Source organism: Patagioenas fasciata, chromosome 15 (genome assembly GCF_037038585.1).
Source record: "Patagioenas fasciata isolate bPatFas1 chromosome 15, bPatFas1.hap1, whole genome shotgun sequence".
Taxonomy (NCBI): Eukaryota; Metazoa; Chordata; class Aves; order Columbiformes; family Columbidae; genus Patagioenas; species Patagioenas fasciata.
The window spans coordinates 12220074-12240436 of NC_092534.1; the positions used below are offsets into that span (position 1 = coordinate 12220074).

The following is a 20363-nucleotide window of genomic DNA, read 5'->3' on the forward strand; positions in this document are numbered from 1 at the left end:
ACCAGTTAGTCTGTCAGCTGATGCTGGGAGAACCCACCCACACAGCACATGGGGTTCAACCACCCCATGGGCTCCAAGGCAGGGATGGAGGCTGCTCGAGCAACAGCACTGCATCCTCCTCAGTCTCTCCAAACCCTCCGTCAACCTGTGCTCCTGGGATGCTCTGATGTCCGGCAGCAAAGAGGGACGAGTCTTACCCAAAGAGAATGGCAAAAGAGAACCTGAGGGGGCAGTTGGCAGCTGCCGAGCATCGCTGGCAGCATCTCCTTCACCAACACAGCTGCAAGACTCTGCACCTCACCCAGGAGAAGACACTTTCCTCCTGAGCAAACCCAACTCCTGAATTTGTGAACTCTGAGCAATGTATTCAGCAGCACCTCCTGTCAGTTCAGGGGTTGTTTTTTCCCTGCCAAATCAGTGTAAGCACCTGCATTCCTGTGCACCGGGCAGCTCGCCTCCCCCAGCACCCCGGCTGCCTCCAGCTCCAACACGCTCTGCACTGAGGAGTCCACAGTGGACTCCCCCAGGATGGAGCGAGCAGAGCAGGGACTGATCCAGGGTCACCCTCTCCTTTCAGCATCTCTAGCGGGCCAGACCCCTCCGAGTGATTCTCACATTCTGGTGTCAACTTGCAAAAACAAGAGCATAACTGAGAAGGGTACTTTTTAACAGCTGAGGATGCAGAAGCCAATGTTTTCCCACTGTTTTTTTTTTTTCCCCCAGCATCATGGATGGGAACGATGTGGGGCCATGGCTGGGCTCCTAACCCAGGGCCATCCCCTACAGACCCCCAGCACAGCTCTGCACATGTCCAAGTCTCCAAATACAGCACAAAACCCCCATCATCCCTCTGGCTCCTCACTGCCAGGACCTTCTACCAATACCTTCTGGGTTTGGGTATCTTCAGCCCATTCTGGTCTCCTCTGATCCACCTGAAGCACTTTGCCATCCTTCTTCAGAATATTTGCTCCTTTGCAGACTGAAAAAACCCTCAGCCTCCGGGACTCCCACTCCAGAGCAGACGGAGCCTTGACAGCTCCCACGGGAGCACGCTCCTCTACCTGCTGCGAGCTCATCTTTACAGAAGTAATACATGTTAATTGTCATCAACTGCTAATAGACCTTCCCTACTTATTCTCACCTCAGAAGGTGCTTGACTGTACTTTTCCATTAACTCCCCTCTTCCACCCTTCTCTTTCCCCCCAAACTGAACATGTTCCTTGTTCAAACCCACATGCTACCAATAAACACAACCTGAGCATGCAACACCAGTCACCAATCTGAAACTATCTGGTCTATTCATATTACCCTGTCACCTGAGTTCCTTTCCTCCGGTCCAGGCTCAGTCTGTCATGGTAGGAGAATGAGAGAATCCCATTCTTCATGCTCTGTAAAGATTTAAAGATGTGAAATCTAAAACTTTCCGGTCATATGGCTTTCTCTCTCCCTCCATTAAAAGAAGTCTTAACTTTTACTTAAAGCCCAAACCACAAGAAGAAATGAACCAAAGGCACAGAGTTTTGCATGAAAACCAAACTGCATTTTGCACAAACACACAAATCTGCCTGGAGCCATATATCAAGTGCACCTTTGACCCAGCAAGGCATTCAAAAAAGGCCCTACGCTGGGTGCTGGCAAGCTGAGGTTGAACTACCGAAAAGAAAAAGGGGGAGAATATGCACGGTCTTTTCATTACTATCAGAGAAATGAATCAAACAAGTTTTCAGCTGATAAATTCCCCTGCAAAGTTTTGCAACACAGAAGTAACAACACTTGAGTACTGAGCAAAGAGCCAGAGGGAAACCAGGCAGCCTCTTTTAATCCTGCAGCCACAAGCAAACACACAACAAAGTAGTCTGCTCTTAACACTTTCTCCTTTTATTGCCATCGGCAGCAAAGCTGAAGACTTTGGCGTGGTTGTTTTGGAGGTTTTTTAAGGGCTTACCTGCTCACTTTCTCTTTGTTTGAAATAAAGTGGAAGTAAATAGAAAAGCCTGGGCTGCAGCACTGCTAAAAAGCTTCCCTGTAGGACCCAGGTTGTGCAAAACCCAGCCCAACCTGCAACAGGAGGATGCCCCGAGAAGATCCCTGTGCTCCAGACCAGTCTGGGCAAACGGACTGGGAGACAGATTCTCTCCTCACTTCTCGTTATCATTCCCCTTAAACTATCACTACTTGCTATGAATTTATCTTCCCACAGCGAGGGTGCTTTGCTGAGGACCCAATGCGCTTCAGTCTCTTCCGTGCAGAGTCAAACGGCGGCACGTAGCTTGCTAAGAGGACACAGTGCTAACACGCCGCCTTTGTTGTGCGGACTTGCTAACAAGCAAATAAAACCTTTCAGGGGAGAAAAAGCATCTGAAGATGTACTATAATCCTGAGCAGGCAAACTGAAAGCTGCTGGGAGTCTTTTAATATAACTGAGGGAAGAGAAGGGGAGATGGCAGAGAGAGGAGGAAGGACACAGGGGAGAGCAGGAACCTACAGGAAGCCAAATTCCCCCCAAGAAGGCTTTAGATTTCGGAATTAGGAAGAAGTAGCATGAAACTCCCAAAGCTGTAGATGTGGGGAAAGAAAATACTACTGTTAAACAATACATAAGGAGAAGGAAGATAAGCTGGATTTAAATAATAGTTTTTATTTCAAAGCACTCTACAGTGCCTGGCTGAAATTGGGAAGGGTCGTATCTAATTACTTAAACTTCTACATCTGGAATCCGATGATAGTAATCATCTAAAAAGGGCACTTAGCAATGATTTAGAAGGAAGGTGAAAGGAGCAAATCATGCACGTCTGTTGTCAAGAGCTTTGGGACCAGCTATTTACCTGTAACAGCACTTCCAACAAGACCTCAAAGACTTTCTGCATTGACAAAATGTCTAATCCCTGCCATAAAGAAGAAACACACAGTGCAAGACCAGGATGGAAAACCTTGCAATCTCAGAATGGCATTTCTCCAAGCCTCCCTGTCCCATGAATTCCTGTATTAGAGATCGCAGTTAGCCACCGAGGGACAGGCTGCAATGGCCAAAGCCTGTGAGACAAGCCTCTTCAGTTGGCACACAAGTGCTATCTAAAGATGCTTCTACAGAAACAGGGAGAGGGGTTGGGACAGCAGAGCACAGGGTAAGACCCACAAAATCAGTCTCTTCCCCAGTGTTCAGGGCTGGATTCTGTGTTACTTCACACTCTCCTCCCCTGGAAGGGTTTTACCACTTGGTCTGCCCACACTTGGTGAAGTGGAAAGAGAGGTCCCAGACCTGAAAAACATCTCTGAGGGCTGTCAGTTTTAGGAATTTAAGTGTCACCTAATCTACAAGTGCACAGTGCTAGCTACTACTAAAAACAAGATTGTGCAGACAGGCATTTCATCTCCCTCAGGGTTCAGCTGGAGGATCCCGCTGGCACAGCCCAGCTGCCAGGACCAAACCTCCCGAACTTCCAGCTTGGATCCCTTTCCCCTTCCTTCCCATTCCTGCAAGCAGCAGGTGGATTTGCTCGCTGACCTCCAGGAATCATCAGATTCTTTCCCACTTTCCCATCTGCAACCTGCCTTTTAGACAAGAGCTGCTTTGCCAGGGACTTTCCAGGCTCTGGCTGCTTCTGGAAACCCCCTTCAAACAAAAATAAAATGAGAGGAGAGCTGTTATAACCAAAGGGGATGTGGAAGAAGGGAGGGCACAGAGGACACTTCACACCTGCCTTGCTCTGCCTGTCCTTCCACAGGAGAAGATCCAAAGGGGAAGCATCTCCCCAGTTCATATCATGCAATAAAACAGCCTCTCAAGAGTTGGAGGGCAGGAAAGAGGTGACAGCTCCCCCTCCATCGTGCTTAGTGATTCTGCCCCTCATCTCACCATCCCTCCAGTCACATCCCAAACCACATTTCCATCCCACCCAGAGGGACCTTTGCTCTCCCATCCTTCCCTTCCCACCTAGAAGGGGGAACAAACTTCCAGCTCTCACAGCTGCACTAACAGGCAGGAGCTGCAATCATCAGGGGTGACAACTTTTCCTGATACTTCAGCACAAGCCGCCCCCAAAGGATTTGTTGCTTAACACAGCAGGAAAGAAAGGGTTATGTTTAAAAGGGTGAAATGAAAGAAGGGGGGAAAACATCCCTCGACTGAGGAATGTCAAACTGTCACAACCGCATCAGCCGTTTCCTCAGCAAGTCTGAGAGTCGGCATGTGCAGAATCGCCACGCCTGGGGAGAAAAAAATAATCTGTCAGAGTAAATGGTTCCATCTTCAGAAAAGAGCTTGGAAGAGGTGCTTGGCACAGAGGTTGTAAATTGTTTTCTGCTGTTTCTAAACCCAGGCTCTTAGAAGAGATCAAAAGGCAACCCACCTTTCCCTCGAGAGCATCCCACCCCAGCAGCCATGTCATGGTTCTGCAGCCTTTGACAGAGGAATCCACCTCTTCGCAATCTCTCCATCTCAGATACACAGATTAGTTTCCACCCCACGAACGTTTTAGTGTTAGGTTGTGCAGCATCTCCCTGCACTGGGATCAGAGCTGAAGTCCCAACACCGCTGTAAAAGTGACAGCTCTAGTCAGAATTCAACCTCAAATCTGGTGAGGTTTCTGGCTTTGGGTTGTTTGGCTGTTACTCAACAAAGACAAACAGCAGAAATCACTGTCACCTGACTGCCATCAAGCAGAGGTTGCATAACAAGGAGATAAACTTTTCCTCTCCTGCACCTCCTTCACCACAAAGGACAGAACCATCCCTCCCTGCTCCTCAAACCCCCTCCTCTGATGCTACCGCCATCCAAAAGGTTTCCTCACTCTAGACTGTGGAAGCATTTTGGGGTCTTCACCCCACTTCTGCTACTCCCAGGCATTCCCACTCCACTTTCCTCTTTGGAAAAGTGCTGAATTCAGTTGTTCTCCCTCTATTTGCTGCCATCCCATGCTCACTCACCACACCTGAGCTTCATCCCCTGGCTCATACAGCCTCACTCTCCCTTCTCCCCGCAGGTTTCAATCATTTCCACCCTGTAACTCACCTGTCTCTGATTGGGATAATTGCTCCTCACCTCTTGCTGCTCTCCTTGTCTCAAATCAGGTCTCTCCCTCACCAGAAGGTCCCATGTGTTTGACTCACTCTTCACCCTCCTCCTCATCACCCCCTTCCCAACTCCCACCCTTCCAACCACCACCTGCTCCCTTCCCATCAAACACACCACCACCCTACGGGACAGCATTTTGACCCAGATGTGGCATATTTATAACCCCAAATCCACGATCAGAAAGCAGCAGCCTCCCCTGAACACACAGCAGAGAACACTAATCAGTTTTTCATAAGGAAACTGCAAACCAAGCTACGGGAAACTCAGCAGTCTGGATTTACACACGGGGGAATATCAGAATCGCTTTCATTTTGACTGAAAGAGTCATAACCCCGCATTTCACTGAGAGCTGAAACCAAACTAGAAACAGAGCACGTGTCAAAACCATACAAAACTACAACTTCTGCGTGGTTTTGATGCAAAATAATCTAAGCAGGCTGCCAGCCTACAAATCCTAACGATTCTGTGGACAAATCTGGGGCAAGTTTAGAATTTGTAACATAGTGTGTTACATGTCAGTTTAGGTTTCACTGTGAATATTTTTTAAGTGGAACACCAGTGGGCTCTGAGCATGGCTCTCAGCACTCCCTGCCAAAACAAGAGCCAAATGAGGTTGGAAACCAATTCCACCATTAACCATTTTAAGGTCATGTCAATTCTAGGTCACTACCAGTGCAACTGGCACCCAAGGATGTCACTTCTCTCCAGTCCTACATAGGATACCCTGAGTTGGAAGGGACTCACAAGGATCATCAAATCCAACTCCTGTCCCTGTATAGAACAACCCCAAAATTCACACCATATGCCTGAGGGTGTTGTCCGGTCTCTTCTTGCATAAGATGCTGGGAGACCTGCTTCTGCATTAGACAAAAAGCTCCTCTCTTGCACAGTTCACTCACAACATCTACCTCGAAGAAAAAGGATGACCAGCTCCAACCAGCCCTGCTGACAGATACCAGCAAACCCTCCTTCCAGCCTGGGACACCAAACATCACCCAACACCCAGCTGCCAACTGCAGGGTCCCTGTCCCACCAGCTAAGCAGGAGTTGAAAACAAGAGTCTTTTCCCATTGCACATCTCACGTGTTCCCTCAAGCTTTGTGTATGCAAACACATACCCCCAACATGCAAAATTAAGCAGTATTTTTGGTAAAAGGCTGGCAGGATTCTTCAGTGCAATTGCTGCATCCCTGTCAGGATGGGTTCTGGAGCTGGGGGCAAAGCCCCCTGCAGCCCCCTACCCCACAAACAAATCCACCTCCGAGTAGATAAGATGGTCACGGGTGTCATCTCCCACCACAATGGGACCTCAGGTGGTGACACCAGCACAGAACTCATGGGAGGGCTCACCCCCCCAGGGCAGGGGTCTCACCTGAAGCTGTGCAGGGGGAAAGGCCGCGAGGGTTGGGGCAACCTCAGGACTTCACGGGGCAACCAGCCCAGCTGCCCCAATGATACCGTAAAATTGGCAAAGTAATGGACTCTTAAACCCATGAGTTTTGGTTTTAAAAAGTAGCATTTCTTAGTCAGCACTGGGGATGGTGCAGGGGTGTCCCTCCACAGGTCTGCCACCTATGGAGTGGACATACATGCTGGTCATACATGGCTTATATTGATAGAGAAATTACATATTCATTACAACTCTTGACAACCATTAACATGTTCCATGCCTATTCTAACACAAGCTGTTTAAGCAACACCAAGTAACATTCACGTGTTTCTCAGTTGCTTCTCAGTTACCTGTTTTAAAAGAATATGTTGTAAATCTATGTCAATTTTAAGAATGGGGCATGATTACTAAGTACAAAGATTCTATGGCTACAAGGTCTGCTTATACAAAATTCCAAGCTTATAAGGCTGGTTAATCTTTAAAGGTTGCTACCTTAATATTCTCCTAAACCATGAGTTCTATAATTCCTTAAAACACAGTCTAATAATTAGAAATACAGGTATCACCAGCAGCCCGGGACTCGGCCGGGCCGGGCTCCCCCCCGCTCCCGGGGCAGCGCCCGCAGACTCACAGTAAAGCAGCGCTATGGATCGCAGCAGCACGATGCGGGTCAGCCAGAAAGTGCCCGGCAGCAGCGGCGGAGGCTGCGGCCCGACCCCGCTGCCCGCCGGCCCCGCCACAACCCGCTCCGGGGCTCCGGGGGCGCCGCCGCCCGCTGCCGCCCGCCGCTGCCGCAGCGCCGCGCTGGGCGCCGCCATGTCGGGGCCCGCAGCGAGCATGCGTGCGGGCCGGCCCGCCCCCCGCCGCGCGGCCGGCCGCGCTGGGGACGCCTGACCCAGGTCGCCCCCTCAGGCGGCCATGTTGGTAGAGCAGTGGCCGGGCTGGGGTTTCTGTGGAAAAATGGTGTTTATATACCCCGGCCTTAGGGAGCGAGCTTGAAAAATGGCGAGAAAGTGCAAAGTTTTTTTAAAAAAATAAATAAACTCGGGAAGAAAGTTGAAAGAGTTGACCCACAAACCCCCTAATCCACCTGCCGCACCTTGCATCACAGCCCCCCCAACTCACCCCAACGTGTCTGCACTCCCTCCCTAAGGAAAAAATTTAAGATAAATCCCTCGGGTTTTCAACATTGGCCACTTTGGATGCTGCAATGATTTCTACATCATTATAGCTGTCAAACTCTTGACTCCATGTTGAGTTCATAAAATGCTTTTTGTTAGCAAAACTGCTTCAATAAAACAGCCTCGACAGCCATCGATGAGTTTAGACATGCGTCGTGTGTCCCGCTGAAGTAAATAACCGCGGGGCTGAACCGGCCGGTGGTCTCTGAGAAAGTATCTGCTATCAGGTGTAACATTATTCAACGCTTTTCAGGCTGCAAAGCGGCCCCTTCTAAATGCCTCTTTTGTTTTTCCAGTTTCCCATCACTGCTGCTTGCATTGTTCTCCTTCGAAAAAAACCCTACATAATGGTGCATTGTGTAGCGAAAGAAAAATAAGCTATTTGTTGAAGGCCTCTGGTACACTGCAGCTTCGCTCTCCCTTTGGATTAGCCACAAGGTTCGGCTAGATAAATTTAAATAGATGTAAGCTAATGGTTTCCTTTGTGGGGTCTTTGTGAAACTGTTACAGCAGATTCCACATTACATGGAAATGTCTGTAAAACAAACTGGATAATTGAGGAAATTACTGGGGAAAAGCTGAAAGTTTAGGCTAAAGATTAAGAAAAAAATAATAATAATTGGAGCTGGGAAGGGAACACTGAACTGGGTTGGTTTTCATTGCCGAAGATCACTCTGAGATCTGCTGACCCGAGCTCAGGGGACATCGTGTGTCACCGCACCTTGCAACAACACGGGCTGCAAAATTTTAAGTTTATTAAATGGCAGAAAGATGTTGTTACTCTGAAGGATCAATCCAGATCTCACGAAAGGCGATGGAAGCCTTTCCTTTCACTTTACTGGAAGATGGCTCAAGCTATAAAGGAAAAGGTGTGATAAAATGGTAGATCAGAACATCAAGTCAGCTCCTCTCTGCTCTGCGTTCCAACCGGTCCGCAGCTTGGTGTGCAACATCACCTGTGTCCCATTTTCTGCCCACTTATCTATTTAGAGTCATTTTATTTTCATTTAATAATTTTCCCTCACATTCCCTCTTTTCAAAATAAGGTACCAGAAAAATAAAAGTGTAAAAACCAAGCAAGCAATGCAAACAAGATATTTAAAAGCGAGGCTCTGAGCCTTGAAGTCTCAAAGGGAAAGCGATTCATAAATGTCAGGCGGGCGCTGAGGCATCATTGATGCTGATCTTCATTCAATAAAATCCGCGCCACCACGTCCCCCCGCCCGACCCTATTTTGCTGTGTTCCAAACAGCTGCAAAAGTGACAGAGAAACAAGCATTTACTGTCACAGCACCCAGCAGCTGTCCCCACCAGCACCTCAACCCCGCTGTCCCTGGCACCCTAAATTACTCTGTGTTCATTCAGGTCTGGGCTTTCGCCCCTCTGGCTGCCAGGAATTGGGTTTAAATAAAACAGAGGAAAGTGAATGTGTGCAGAAATAAGTATTTTGTAAAGCAGCATTAACATTTGAGGACTCCTCTAAAGAAACCGTACATTCACAATTATGTGTAATGAAGTTATACGCAATCCCGCTCACCATTCAGCTGCGTGTGCTAAATAGGAGGTGGGAATCTCGCAAAGAATTTGGGAGCTCCCTTTTACTAGTTAAGATTTTTCTGGTGGTAATATTTTTTCCATTAAAATCCCTTATTCTTCCCTTTACAAATCTGATCTTTAACTCCAGGGTTAGCAGGATTAAGGCTGAAAAGGATTTCCAGAGGAAGAATTACCTTTCTTTCTCCTGTATTTGCACAGCATCCATAATGAGAGGGTGCTAATTCAGAAGAGGGATTCCTAAGTGGTACTACAGGACAAACAATTAATGGTCACGGTAATCATAATTAATAGAATTGTGGCTCTCCATCATTTTGAAAAGGTGCCATCCAGCCTGTGTTGGGCTGGAGGAGAGGTGAGATCTTTTGCCAGTGTCTGCCTTTAACACGTAACGTGTACATGAGAGGTGTTGATCCCACAAAAGCAAATTTTGTTTTGTTGCTGGTATCTTAAAATATTTGGACAGAAATAACACACTGACGTATCTTCTCCTTTTCCCTGGTTTTGGTCTTTCTGCACGCTTGTTTTCTGGGCTGCAGCCTCAGGCTGGGAAACCTGCAAGATAAAAACCCAGAACAAGCCACTTGTTAACTTTGTCCACTGGGGTATTAAAAAAAATTAATAATCATAAAAGTTATTAAGGGCTATTTTATTTTAGCTGAAATTACACACCAGGCCAAATGTAACATGTAAAGATTTTCACGAAGCCCTCACTGCTGCCATGATGAAACCTGGAGAACGGTTTAGGAATCCCACGTGCTCCTCCCTGCTTGCATTTCAGGCAGCAGAGAGGTCAGCGGGCTCCTGCCCGGTGCAGGTGTGCGGAGTTTCTTGCATCAATGCCAGGTAAATGTTCCTGGGTTGGAAAAGAGCTGCTGGGGGACATGTTCCTCTGTTTGTCCTGCAGCTGCCGAACTATTCCTGTCCAGAAAAAAGAGGGACGCTGGAACTAAGCACCCCATTAACACAGTAAAAACTAATATTAAACTAATATTTAAGCCTCCGTCTTCCCCCCTGTTCTCAGCAGACTGCAGCAGCTGTGCAAGGGGGACAAGTTTGCATCCACTCACGGTGATGGGCGTCTGGAGTCCCCAGCTCATCACAATCCATGGAGACGCCTCTAATGATGAGGCTGTGCAATAAGAAAAAGTACTTCTTGCTATGGTGGGAGCACAGAGTGACTGGAACACAGGAATTTTTCCCTCCTGCTGTACAGGTGACAAGCAGCACAGTGGTGGGAGCTGCAGAAATGCTGAGGACTAAATACCGCAAGAGTTAATTAAAATTTGCAAAAAGGTTGCGCCCCTCTTACTCTCGAATTGGTCAGAACAGCAGGGCTCATTTCACATGAACAGAAGACAAATTTTGGACCTAAACTGATCTGCAAGCAGCTGAGCAATATAAATTTTAGTCTTAAAATTACTAGAGCTTTCACAAGCACACAGTATAGGATTGGACGCATCGTCTTGAGAGCAAAGCTTTTCAGCGCTATTTTAATTGAAATTAGTTCAAAGTTACCGCATGTCTTTTTTGTTTTTGTTTTACCTTCAGCTATCAGGAGCTTTCCTGAAAAGGACTGAACGTTGTTTCAGAGCAATCTCTGAGCTGCCACTGAACGGCTGTATCCTCTGGGCAGCGCATTAATCCTGCACATGTCAGAGGCTCATTTTAACATGACGCGTAGGTTTACTCTTATCTGATCAGGGCTTGTTTTTTCTTCCCCTGTAAGGCTCTTTCTATTTGCTCTTTGAAATTCCCATGTAAAAGCTGCTCGCAGTTCAAAGGCAGACAATTTTTGAAAAATGGTAACTTTTGCACTTGATCAGATGGAGCGGTAGAACCCACCTTTGGGTTGGAGAAAGGGTGCAGCATGTTGCACGTCCCATCATGTACAGGTGTCCCCATGTGCTCTCATGCTCTGAAAATGCCTTTCCTGGCTTCTGCTGAAGATGAAATTTCTCCTCCCTGACATTAGGGGTGCTCTGGCTGCTCTGAAGCCAACACACACACCCCGATTCCTATGTAACCAGTAAGTATGGTTGAGAGGAACTGGTGGCTTGACCTCCCATCTCATGAGGATTCTGAGGGTTCCCGGGTGACAAGTGACGATGCGATGGAGCCAAGCATGCACACCTTGTATTTAGTGCCCGATCCCCAGCAATGCTGGTGTGAGCTGGCCAGGAACTTTATTGGAGATGGTGCCAGACTTTAAAGAAGATGAAGTAACATTGCCAAGCAGCTGGTGGAGCTCTGCTGTGCCCGCTCTCTGTCAGGAACAGCCAGCTCTGTTCCACCACATCTTCTCTAAACATCTCCTGCTTGGATGCACTTCAAGGCTCCACTGGGCAATGGGAGTCTTGGTTCTTTCCTCCCAGATCTGCACCCTTTTCCTACAAATCCCAGCATCAGGGGCTGCCCCACAATGGGCTGGGTCAAGACAGAGAAGCATTAGGCCGGGTCTAGATGGTGCTTCATGTGAGACCATCACAAGGCCTGTCCTGCAACTCCATCGTTATCCCATCCCTCTGCAAACAGCGCTGGTACTTTGTCATGCAAAATTTGAACACGAGACCCCTGTAAAACAAACGATGCCACTTGAACCCACTTGTCCCAGCATAATCTCACTCCATTTCATGGATGAGTGAACGTCTCAGGATCGGTCTGCGAGACAGGCCAAGGCTGCTCCCTCCACCAGCTCAGCTGAGAACTAATGCTCAGAGGCACAAAATGGTTTGTGCGAGGTCACAAAACCAAATGTGAAGCAGAACAAGTACCCTGCTCTGGTTCCAGGTGCTGCCTCTTCCCCGTGCCCGTCTCTAGAGTAAGAGAAAGAAACTACTGAAAGTTGTCCTGCTCCTCCTCCTTCTACCTGCACTGGGCAAAGCGGAATTGAAGTGTACAGGCTTGGAAATGCACCTCCCTGCCTTGGGCAGAGCTGGGGAGCCCTGAAAGGACAAAGAAAACCAACATCTCTAACTCCTGCTGTTCTTGGAGGCTTCTTTTGCAGGAATTTACTTGTAGTTGAAGGCAGGGATCAGAAAATAGGGGCTCTCATTTTTAATCTTTCCCCCAAGCCCCAAATATTCCAAAAACCCCTTCCCAGCCTCAGCCATGCAATGAGGTTCAAATCTTCCGAGGAAGGTGCCGCACAAGAAGTTGACTAAAAATAGTGATTACTGCTTTGACTAAGCCACCTCTAAAATGGATGAAATACAATTTACTTAACTCAAAAAATTCCTTATTAAAGAGCCATGAGAATCCTAAGAGGCAAGCATTATAGAAATGGGTATTAATTATATGTCATATGAGGGGGAAAGAAAAATAGCTTTGCCCGATGTCCAACAGCAGTGCAAAGCCACCTCTCTGAAGCCCAGGGAAACAGAAACTCTTTCACGGTCTCATTGAGCTTTGGATTGGGCCCTGGAAGAGAAATTCAATTAATTCGCACTTGCAAGTTCAATATACATAGTTTGCCTTAAGCCTTGAAGTCACTATTTTTTTTAAATGCCACTTTGTGAAGTTATATTAAAAAAATACTTTGCCCAAAGGTAACTTGCTCCGTGACTCTGCAAACTGAAATCTTGAGAAATTACTAATAAGGAAATGAGAGAATTTTTAAATAAAATAAAACCCCACTTTCCACTTTAATGGAACATATTGATTTTCACATAGAAGGCATGTGGACATTCAGGCACATTTAAACAGCATTACATTTAAATTCAAAGCTTATGCTTTATTTCAAGGTGATTACACATCACAGTAATTAAACAAAATGCTCTCAAAACCCCCACATTTTTGTTACCTTTAAAATGTTGGAATACTTGAAGCATTCCCACAATTTCTGCTTTTTCCCCGTAAATCTTGTACTTGGCCCTTTTTTTTCCGGGAGGTAGCAGTGCATAAAACTGGAATTTGGGGAGTTGCTTTTTTTTTTTTCCCGTCGCAATTAGAAAGCCGGATTCCGCAGGTAATTAGAATCAAATGCTCCAAATAAGTGCTACAAACCCAGGGCTCGCTTGGAGAGCGGCAGCGCTCCGGCTGGCGCAGGGAAATCTTTTAAAAGAGGGATTTTGCTGCGGGGCCCGAGGGGCACAGCCCCGCACCGAGGTCTCCCGCACCCGGAGTTAACAGGGGAGATTTTGCGGACAAACCTCCCCCCAAACCCAAAGGCTCACCCCGAGGTGCCGCATCCTCCTCCGGACGCTGCAAAACCGCTGAGGCAGCCCCGGCTCTGCCCTCCCGGGGAGGTTCCCCGGTGCCCCGAGCCCGGTACCGAGCCCGAGGACTGGGCGAGGGGAAGCGGGAGGGGGCGGAGGGGATCGTTTCGGTTCTTTCCCAGCAATCTGCCGCTTTCCTCCGTTATTTGCCCGCTGGAGAGAGCGGGCAGAAAAGATGCGCTCAGGAATACGAGGTGGCCCGGGGGCACCGGGGCCCGGCGGCCGGAACGCGGCAGCGGGGTACACGGGCAGCTCCTCCCCGTTTGCAACCGGGACGCACCGGTGCTTCTGCCGCGCACCGAGCCTCCCGGAAAGGCTCCTTAAAAAGTAACCCGGCCGGTGCCGCCCGCTGTATCGGAGCCCCGGGAAGCGGCTGTTGCCGCCACGTCCCGGCGCCGCTCCGCACCTCCTCGGTCTGCGGGACTTAGAACCCGCCGCCAGCCCTGCAAAGCGAAAAATCCCCTCCGCACGCCGAGGGTATAAAACACACCCCCGCGGCCAGAGGGTCCGCGCCGGTACCGCGATGCGGTGCAGCCCCCGGGCGACGGCACCTCCCGGCGGCCACGGCTCCGGGCGGCTGGAGCGCGGCAACAGAACGCGCGGCGCAGCCTCGCCCCGCCCCTTATGTAAATGAGCATCCCGCTCCACCAATGGGAAGCGGCGCCGGAGGAGGAGCCGCTTGCCCTCCCCTTAAAGTCACTTGTTGCCAGGGGCCGAGTTTCGCACTGGACGTGGAGCGCGGCGGGACGGACCGGGCGCGGAGCGGGGCGCCGGCTCCGCAGCAGGACTGCTTTGGGTTGTTTTCTTCTTTTCTTTTTTTCATTCCTCGGCAGATTTTCATACATTTGTATCTTTTTATTTTTGTAGATTTTTTTTTTTGCTTGTTTTTTCCTCGCTCTTTGGGCGCCCGCGGAGGGGTGCGCGGTTCCCCGCCACTCCGCCCGGGCACATCCTCGTCGTCGGGGCGGCTCAGCCCCGCGTCCCCTTTTCGCGTCCCCAGCCCGCGCCCACCAATGCTTAACATGACCGAGGAACACGACAAAGCGCTGGAGGCTCCGTGCAGCCCCGCGGGCACCACCAGCTCCATGTCCCACGTGGACTCGGACTCCGACTCGCCTCTGTCCCCCGCGGGCTCCGAGGGTCTGGGCTGCGCCCCCGCGCCCGCCCCGCGTCCGCCCGGCTCCGCTCCGCTGGGCGCCAAGGTGGACGCGGCCGAGGTGGACGAGCGCTTCCCTGCCTGCATCCGCGATGCCGTCTCGCAGGTGCTGAAGGGCTACGACTGGAGCCTGGTGCCCATGCCCGTCCGCGGCAACGGATCGCTCAAGGCCAAGCCGCACGTCAAACGGCCCATGAACGCCTTCATGGTGTGGGCGCAGGCCGCCCGCAGGAAGCTGGCCGACCAGTACCCGCATCTGCACAACGCTGAGCTCAGCAAGACCCTGGGCAAGCTCTGGCGGTGAGTCCCGGGTCGCGCATCCTGCTCCGCTCCGAGCCGCGCATCCTCGCTCCCTGCCGCGCAACCCCGCGAGGCCGCGCGCAGATCCCCCGAGCCGCGCAGAGACCCCCGCGGGCTGCGCGGGGCTTTGCCTCGGGGTGCACAGCTGGATTCCCCCTCCCACCGCTTTCAAAAAACTTTTTGGTTTTTTTTAGTCTTTATTTATAATTTTTTTTTGACTGCCTGGGCCCGCGGGGGATTCTCAAAGTGCTTCGGACTGAAGTGCAAAAATCCCCCAGAGCGTGTTGGTCCTTGTTCCAAAAATGCCCCCGCGCAGGGGCCTGGGCACCCACAGCCACAGCCGGTGGGTCCTGCCCCATGTCTGGATTTTCCCCGCTCCATCACCCAGACGTGCAGCCTGGGCTCCTGCCTCTCCTGGCCAGGATTTCCCATGTCCCTGTCCCCAGGAGACTGAGACTTTTTAAAAGCTGCTTCTTTTACAATGTTTTCTTCTAAAAGTTTTTTTCCTTGATGTGCTTGTTTGCTGTAAAGCCAAGCAAGCTGATTTTTAGCAGTTATTTTAATCTTCTTCCGAAGTTCCCTTCTTATCTGTGTGCTTGCATGCTCAGCGCTACCCACCGATGCAAACTTTTTTGCTGGGCGGCATCCGAGTGTGCTTGGCTTTCCAAGGCTCTGCAACCAGCCACGTTTTACCGCGTGGTATATTCGGTCGTGTCTGGCCGTACCAAACTTGCATCTTTCCTGCCTGTTTGGGCCAGTGATGCTCCCACTGCGGTTTGAAACTCTCCAAGAGTTTGCGAAGAGAGGTCTGGGCTGGGGAGAGTTTAGAAAGAAGTAATCCCACGGCTGTTGCCTTCGTGGTTTCTTTGTAAGCACAAACAAAGCTAGAAATGGGCAGCGTTGTTTGTCACGGTGACAGGGGTAGCATTTACCATGGGAATAATATTTGGTGAAGGTGTTTAAAATGGGGCAGCAGAATTTTGTTTTGCCCGTTTATTGGTGTCCATAGTGGCAAATTTTTCTCACACCTCTACAGTTGGTATTTTAATACATTTTTGCAACATAGTTTAGCTCTTTTTTTGCAATGGCAAATTCATTTTGTAATTAAATTTCTGTTTGTTCAAATCAGTGTATGGGAAGTGGGGATGTGGGAATTTGAAAATAGGCTGAAAACTTCTAAGGAAAAGACATTAATGTTGGATTCTTTTTTTTCCTTCCTCCTTATTAAAAAAAAAATCATCCCAAACCAGTTTGTTAAGCGAAAATGAGAAACGTCCCTTTGTGGAAGAAGCTGAGCGGCTCAGGGTCCAGCACAAAAAGGATCACCCGGATTATAAATACCAGCCACGGAGGAGGAAAAGCGTGAAAGCCGGGCAGAGTGACTCGGACTCGGGAGCCGAGCTCGGCCACCACGCAGGCACGCAGATCTACAAGGCGGACAGCGGGCTGGGAGCCATGGCCGATTCCCACCACCACGGCGACCACACAGGTAAAGGAACCTCGCAGGCAAAAAATAAATCTGTGGATCCCAGGCGTGTTGTTTTGGGACTTGAATCCGCTGATGGGTACAGGGCTCATCTGCCCCCAGAATTAATATTGATGGGATTGGGTCTGTGCAAAAGCAGGGGTCATTTTCCCTGGTTTTGCATCAGAGTGTGAATGTGACAACAGTTTTATTTAGTAAATGTTCGTGGAGCTGACTGTGCAATAAGAAATCCCCAAAATGCAGGGACCCTGGTTTCCCAGCTGGCCTGATATTGGGGAGGTTTAATTGCGAGCTAATAAGGGTTAATAATGTGTTGACCATGTGAAGGGTGCCTGGGGGAGCGGGTCCCACAGACACAGCTTCCCCCCAAAACTCGCCGCTCCTCGGCAGTGCTGTGAATTGGCACGGGGCGCGTGTTGACAGATTCCAGGAGGATTGCGAACGTCCTGCAGCTTCAGACGCGTCTGCTCTCTCGCCCAGCCTGGCTGGGGATCCCGGGACGGCTCCTCTGCCTCCGGGAGAGCCACACTGGCTCCAGGCTGCCAGTGGGGAGAGGCTGAGTGGGTCCGTCTGAACCCACCCCCTGGTTCTGCTTCCCAGGCCGGAAGGAGTTTGTGCAGCCGTGGGTGTCCCACCATGTTCCAGAGGGATCATGATGGGCACAACGCACTCTCCAGTTTCTCTTCCCCACTGTGAACCATCCCTCGTGCCAGTGGTTTACCCCAGCTGAGGACATGATCCCCAGGATGGTTGCAGGGGGACATGAGCTACCTCCAACATGGAGCTGTAGATTTAAATCCCCCCCATGCAATAAGAAGGGGGAGAAACATGCATTTTTTTCATCCTCAATTTGCACGTGCTCTTGTTAAAGCTTGGCTGTCCCTTTGTCCCCAGGCCAGACCCATGGGCCACCCACCCCACCCACCACCCCCAAAACCGACCTCCACCACGGCAGCAAGCAGGAGCTGAAGCACGAGGGCCGCCGCCTCGTGGAGAGCGGCCGCCAGAACATCGACTTCAGCAACGTGGACATCTCGGAGCTGAGCAGCGAGGTCATCAACAACATGGAGACCTTCGACGTGCATGAGTTTGACCAGTACCTGCCGCTCAACGGCCACGCTGCCATGCCGGCTGACCACGGCCCCAACGCCGGCTCCTACGGCGCGTCCTACTCCCACTCGGCCACGGGCACCGGTGGGACCAACCAGGTGTGGACTCACAAAAGCCCGGCCTCGGCGTCGCCGTCGTCCGCTGATTCGGGCCAGCAGCGGCCGCATATCAAGACGGAGCAGCTGAGCCCCAGCCACTACAGTGACCAGTCCCACGGCTCCCCCACACACTCCGACTATGGCTCCTACAGCGCCCAGGCCTGCGCCACCACTGCCTCCACCGCCACGGCCGCCGCCTCCTTCTCCAGCTCCCAGTGTGACTACACAGACCTCCAGAGCTCCAACTACTACAACCCCTACCCCGGCTACCCCTCAAGTATCTACCAGTATCCCTATTTCCACTCTTCCCGCCGGCCCTACGCAACGCCCATCCTCAACGGCTTGTCCATCCCGCCGGCCCACAGCCCCACTGCTAACTGGGACCAGCCGGTCTATACGACCCTCACGAGGCCTTAAAGGGCGCGTGGAGCCCCCGCGGGCTTCCCCGACGTGTGCACTAATGAAGGAATTGAAGACGAAGAGCGGGGAGCGCTGCCATCGTTTCCGAAGTGCCTCCTGAGCCACTGGGAGCTCTTGCTCGTTGCGACTGGGTGTTCCCCTTGCTTCAAAACTCTCCAGAAGGACAGAGCTCTATTTTTCTTGAATTAATACAATTTAAAAAAAAAATAATTAAAAAAAAAATTAAAAAGGACGGGTGATTCCTTTTGAATAAATGAAGGACAAAACCATTCGACTCCTCTGTGAGGACTGAACTGAACTTACTCGTCATGGAAGTTGACAAGTGCAAAAGTGGAGCAGGGGGGTGGGTAGAGGGGGGAAGAAAAAGAACTTCAAAAGCTGTTGGAGACTTTAAGGGTCTATTGCAATGTGAGGAACGGACCAACCTTGAGGGCAAGAACTCACTGGGACCAGCGTGGATGAAACCCCAAAATCCAGCTATTCCGTGTCACAGTCTCATGGGAACAAACGAGTCTGGTGGGACCAACCAATTAAATGTCTGAAGTGTTTGTTTTTTTAGTCAAGAGTTCTTCTAAGCAAGGTTTGGCTGTAATTAACATTTTGTTTTGGTTTTGGAAGCTTAAAGTGTTGGGTTTTTGGTTTTGTTTTCGTTTAAGTTTTTTTTTTAATCTGTTAAATATGTATTTATGTTCTGTATTATTTTGTCTTTTAATTAATGAAGTAATTTTGTGCAAAAAGTAGAATTTTAAAAGATTTTAAAGGTGGGGAGGGAGCGTAATAATAGTGGAGATGATACAATAAAATGGTGTTATGAGTCTATAGATTTTTGTTGGTTTTGGGTTTTTTGCGTTGTGAACCGCTGCAGCAGTCGTGTTGGTGAGAGGGACCGAGCGGATCTGCCCATCGCAGACCTGCTCACCAACAGGAAACTCAAATGGGAGTGAAAAGTAACCGGGGGGGGGGAGTTACTAATTAAATTGGGACAATAAAACCATTGGAAAAAGGAGCAGGCAAATTTTCTGGCTACCTGCTTCGGGGCCTTCAAATTGGATTTAAGGCATTGCAGAGTCTTTGTAGGCTTTCAGAACCAGGGCTGCTTCATAGGAAGATGTAATTTAATGAGAAATTATCAAGCTCTGTTTTAATTTTTGGCTTCTAGGGACCAGATATCATCCGTCAAGCTGTGAAACTAAAATCTTCTCCACTAAAAAAATTTTAGGTACTTAGTTTTAGACTAATATTTCATTGATATATTTCTACTTCTTCCATTGTATGCTGAGCATATAATAACCATCTATTTTATGGTAACTTGTGCCTTTAAAAACTTTGTAAATCTAAAACCACATTTCAGAGGTTATCATCTTTTTACCTTTTCTACGTTTCCTACTCTTTTTCTAAAAATATTTTTTGCATATTTCCTTTTGGGGACGTGGGGGTGGGGGAAAAAATACAGAAAACTCATTTTTATGCAATCTATTTTTCTGTATAAAGTTTGAAAGACTTTGCCTGTTACTTATCTGTTCTCTTCACTAGCTTCTGACTAAGCAATGCTAACTTTTGTACAGATCAATTTGATAAAATTAAAAAGTGCTTTTTATCAATACGTGTTATGTTTTCTTTCCGCTTGAGCCTGCAAAGAAACGCAGAGAACAGCTTGGAAGGGGCAGACTATTCAGAATAAAGTACTTGGACCAAGGTTTTCTGTTCTCCCAATGTCTTGTTTTCTGTTTGGATCTTTTCTCCTTGCTCCCTTTCCCTGTGCTTAAATAGTATCTTAATATGAGATGTATTTTTTTATAGCTTTGAGAAGTATATTTCCATGCCCATAATCCCAAGGATTTCATAGGATTTCACTGGGACTGCTCACATGAGGAAGGGTTTGCGAGGTCAGACTCCATGGGTTTAGACCAAGTTTATTTTCTTCTGTACGGCACGTAGGAATTTTACAGTAACTAATTCCGCTTTCTGGTTGGCGAGCCCTTGTAAATACCTCTTGATTACGATAGCAACAAAATTATATGTTGCATGTAGAGGTTTGTTGTTTATTTTTTTTATACAGTCATTACAATAGTTACATTTGTGGCTTTTTTTACCTTTTTTTTTTAATTATTATTATTGTATAAACTGAGCTGCAGCTTGATTTCACCAGTTCAGAGAAACCAGTGCAATATTCTCAGACTGGGCCCTAATTGGGAGGAAAGGTTTGGAATTGGGGCCATCCGGCCGCTCAGGGCTCGGTCGCGGTGCAGCGCTGTGGAAAATGTTTTAACGCGGGGAAAATAAAAGTGATGACAATTAATGAAGCTCGAGAACATTAACAAAGTCTGAACAACAGTGTCCCAAAGCAAATTTGCTGTTTGCGGCATCTGCCAAGAGG

General features: G+C 49.1%; 3 protein-coding genes across 8 annotated transcripts in view; 1 reads left to right on the forward strand and 2 right to left on the reverse strand.

Moving 5' to 3' along the window:
* LMF1 (lipase maturation factor 1) overlaps positions 1-7303 on the reverse strand; it is a 179789-nt gene extending 172486 nt beyond the window's left edge. Inside the window, exons 1-2 of one of the 6 annotated variants that reach the window (XR_011741523.1) lie at positions 7096-7112; positions 1309-1388 (exon numbers count right to left, since the gene is read on the reverse strand). Coding sequence is in view for 1 of the 6 variants with exons in the window: in XM_065850449.2 (XP_065706521.2) it covers positions 7096-7303 (208 nt within the window). In the remaining 5 variants the exon portion in view is untranslated. Of the gene's footprint in view, positions 1-884; positions 1110-1308; positions 1389-7095 lie in introns of those variants that run through there. The other 5 variants (XM_071815283.1, XM_065850449.2, XM_071815279.1 and 2 more) reach the window with 5 other exon arrangements.
* A 285-nt stretch (positions 7304-7588) lies between these two features.
* LOC139829132 (uncharacterized) lies at positions 7589-14367 on the reverse strand. The gene is made up of 4 exons (XM_071814981.1): positions 14298-14367; positions 13375-14105; positions 9872-10120; positions 7589-9754 (listed from the first exon to the last, which is right to left on the reverse strand). The coding sequence occupies exons 1-3, from the start codon at positions 14365-14367 to the stop codon at positions 10115-10117; spliced, it is 807 nt and encodes a 268-aa protein (XP_071671082.1). The 3' UTR covers positions 7589-9754; positions 9872-10114.
* Positions 14126-19589, forward strand: SOX8 (SRY-box transcription factor 8). The gene is made up of 3 exons (XM_065851132.2): positions 14126-14872; positions 16123-16361; positions 17253-19589. The coding sequence occupies exons 1-3, from the start codon at positions 14430-14432 to the stop codon at positions 17981-17983; spliced, it is 1413 nt and encodes a 470-aa protein (XP_065707204.1). The 5' UTR covers positions 14126-14429; the 3' UTR covers positions 17984-19589.
* The last annotated feature ends 774 nt before the right edge of the window (positions 19590-20363 follow it).

What these genes read in the sequence shown, in the direction of transcription:
- LOC139829132 (XM_071814981.1), bottom strand. Translation starts at nt 14,367, where the DNA reads ATGTGCCCGGGCGGAGTGGCGGGGAACCGCGCACCCCTCCGCGGGCGC. An exon ending in AAAGAGCGAGGAAAAAACAA is followed by an intron (nt 14,106 to 14,297) that starts GCAAAAAAAAAA and finishes AGTGACTTTAAG; the next exon opens with GGGAGGGCAAGCGGCTCCTC.
- SOX8 (XM_065851132.2), top strand. Translation starts at nt 14,430, where the DNA reads ATGCTTAACATGACCGAGGAACACGACAAAGCGCTGGAGGCTCCGTGC. An exon ending in ACCCTGGGCAAGCTCTGGCG is followed by an intron (nt 14,873 to 16,122) that starts GTGAGTCCCGGG and finishes ATCCCAAACCAG; the next exon opens with TTTGTTAAGCGAAAATGAGA. An exon ending in CCACCACGGCGACCACACAG is followed by an intron (nt 16,362 to 17,252) that starts GTAAAGGAACCT and finishes CTTTGTCCCCAG; the next exon opens with GCCAGACCCATGGGCCACCC.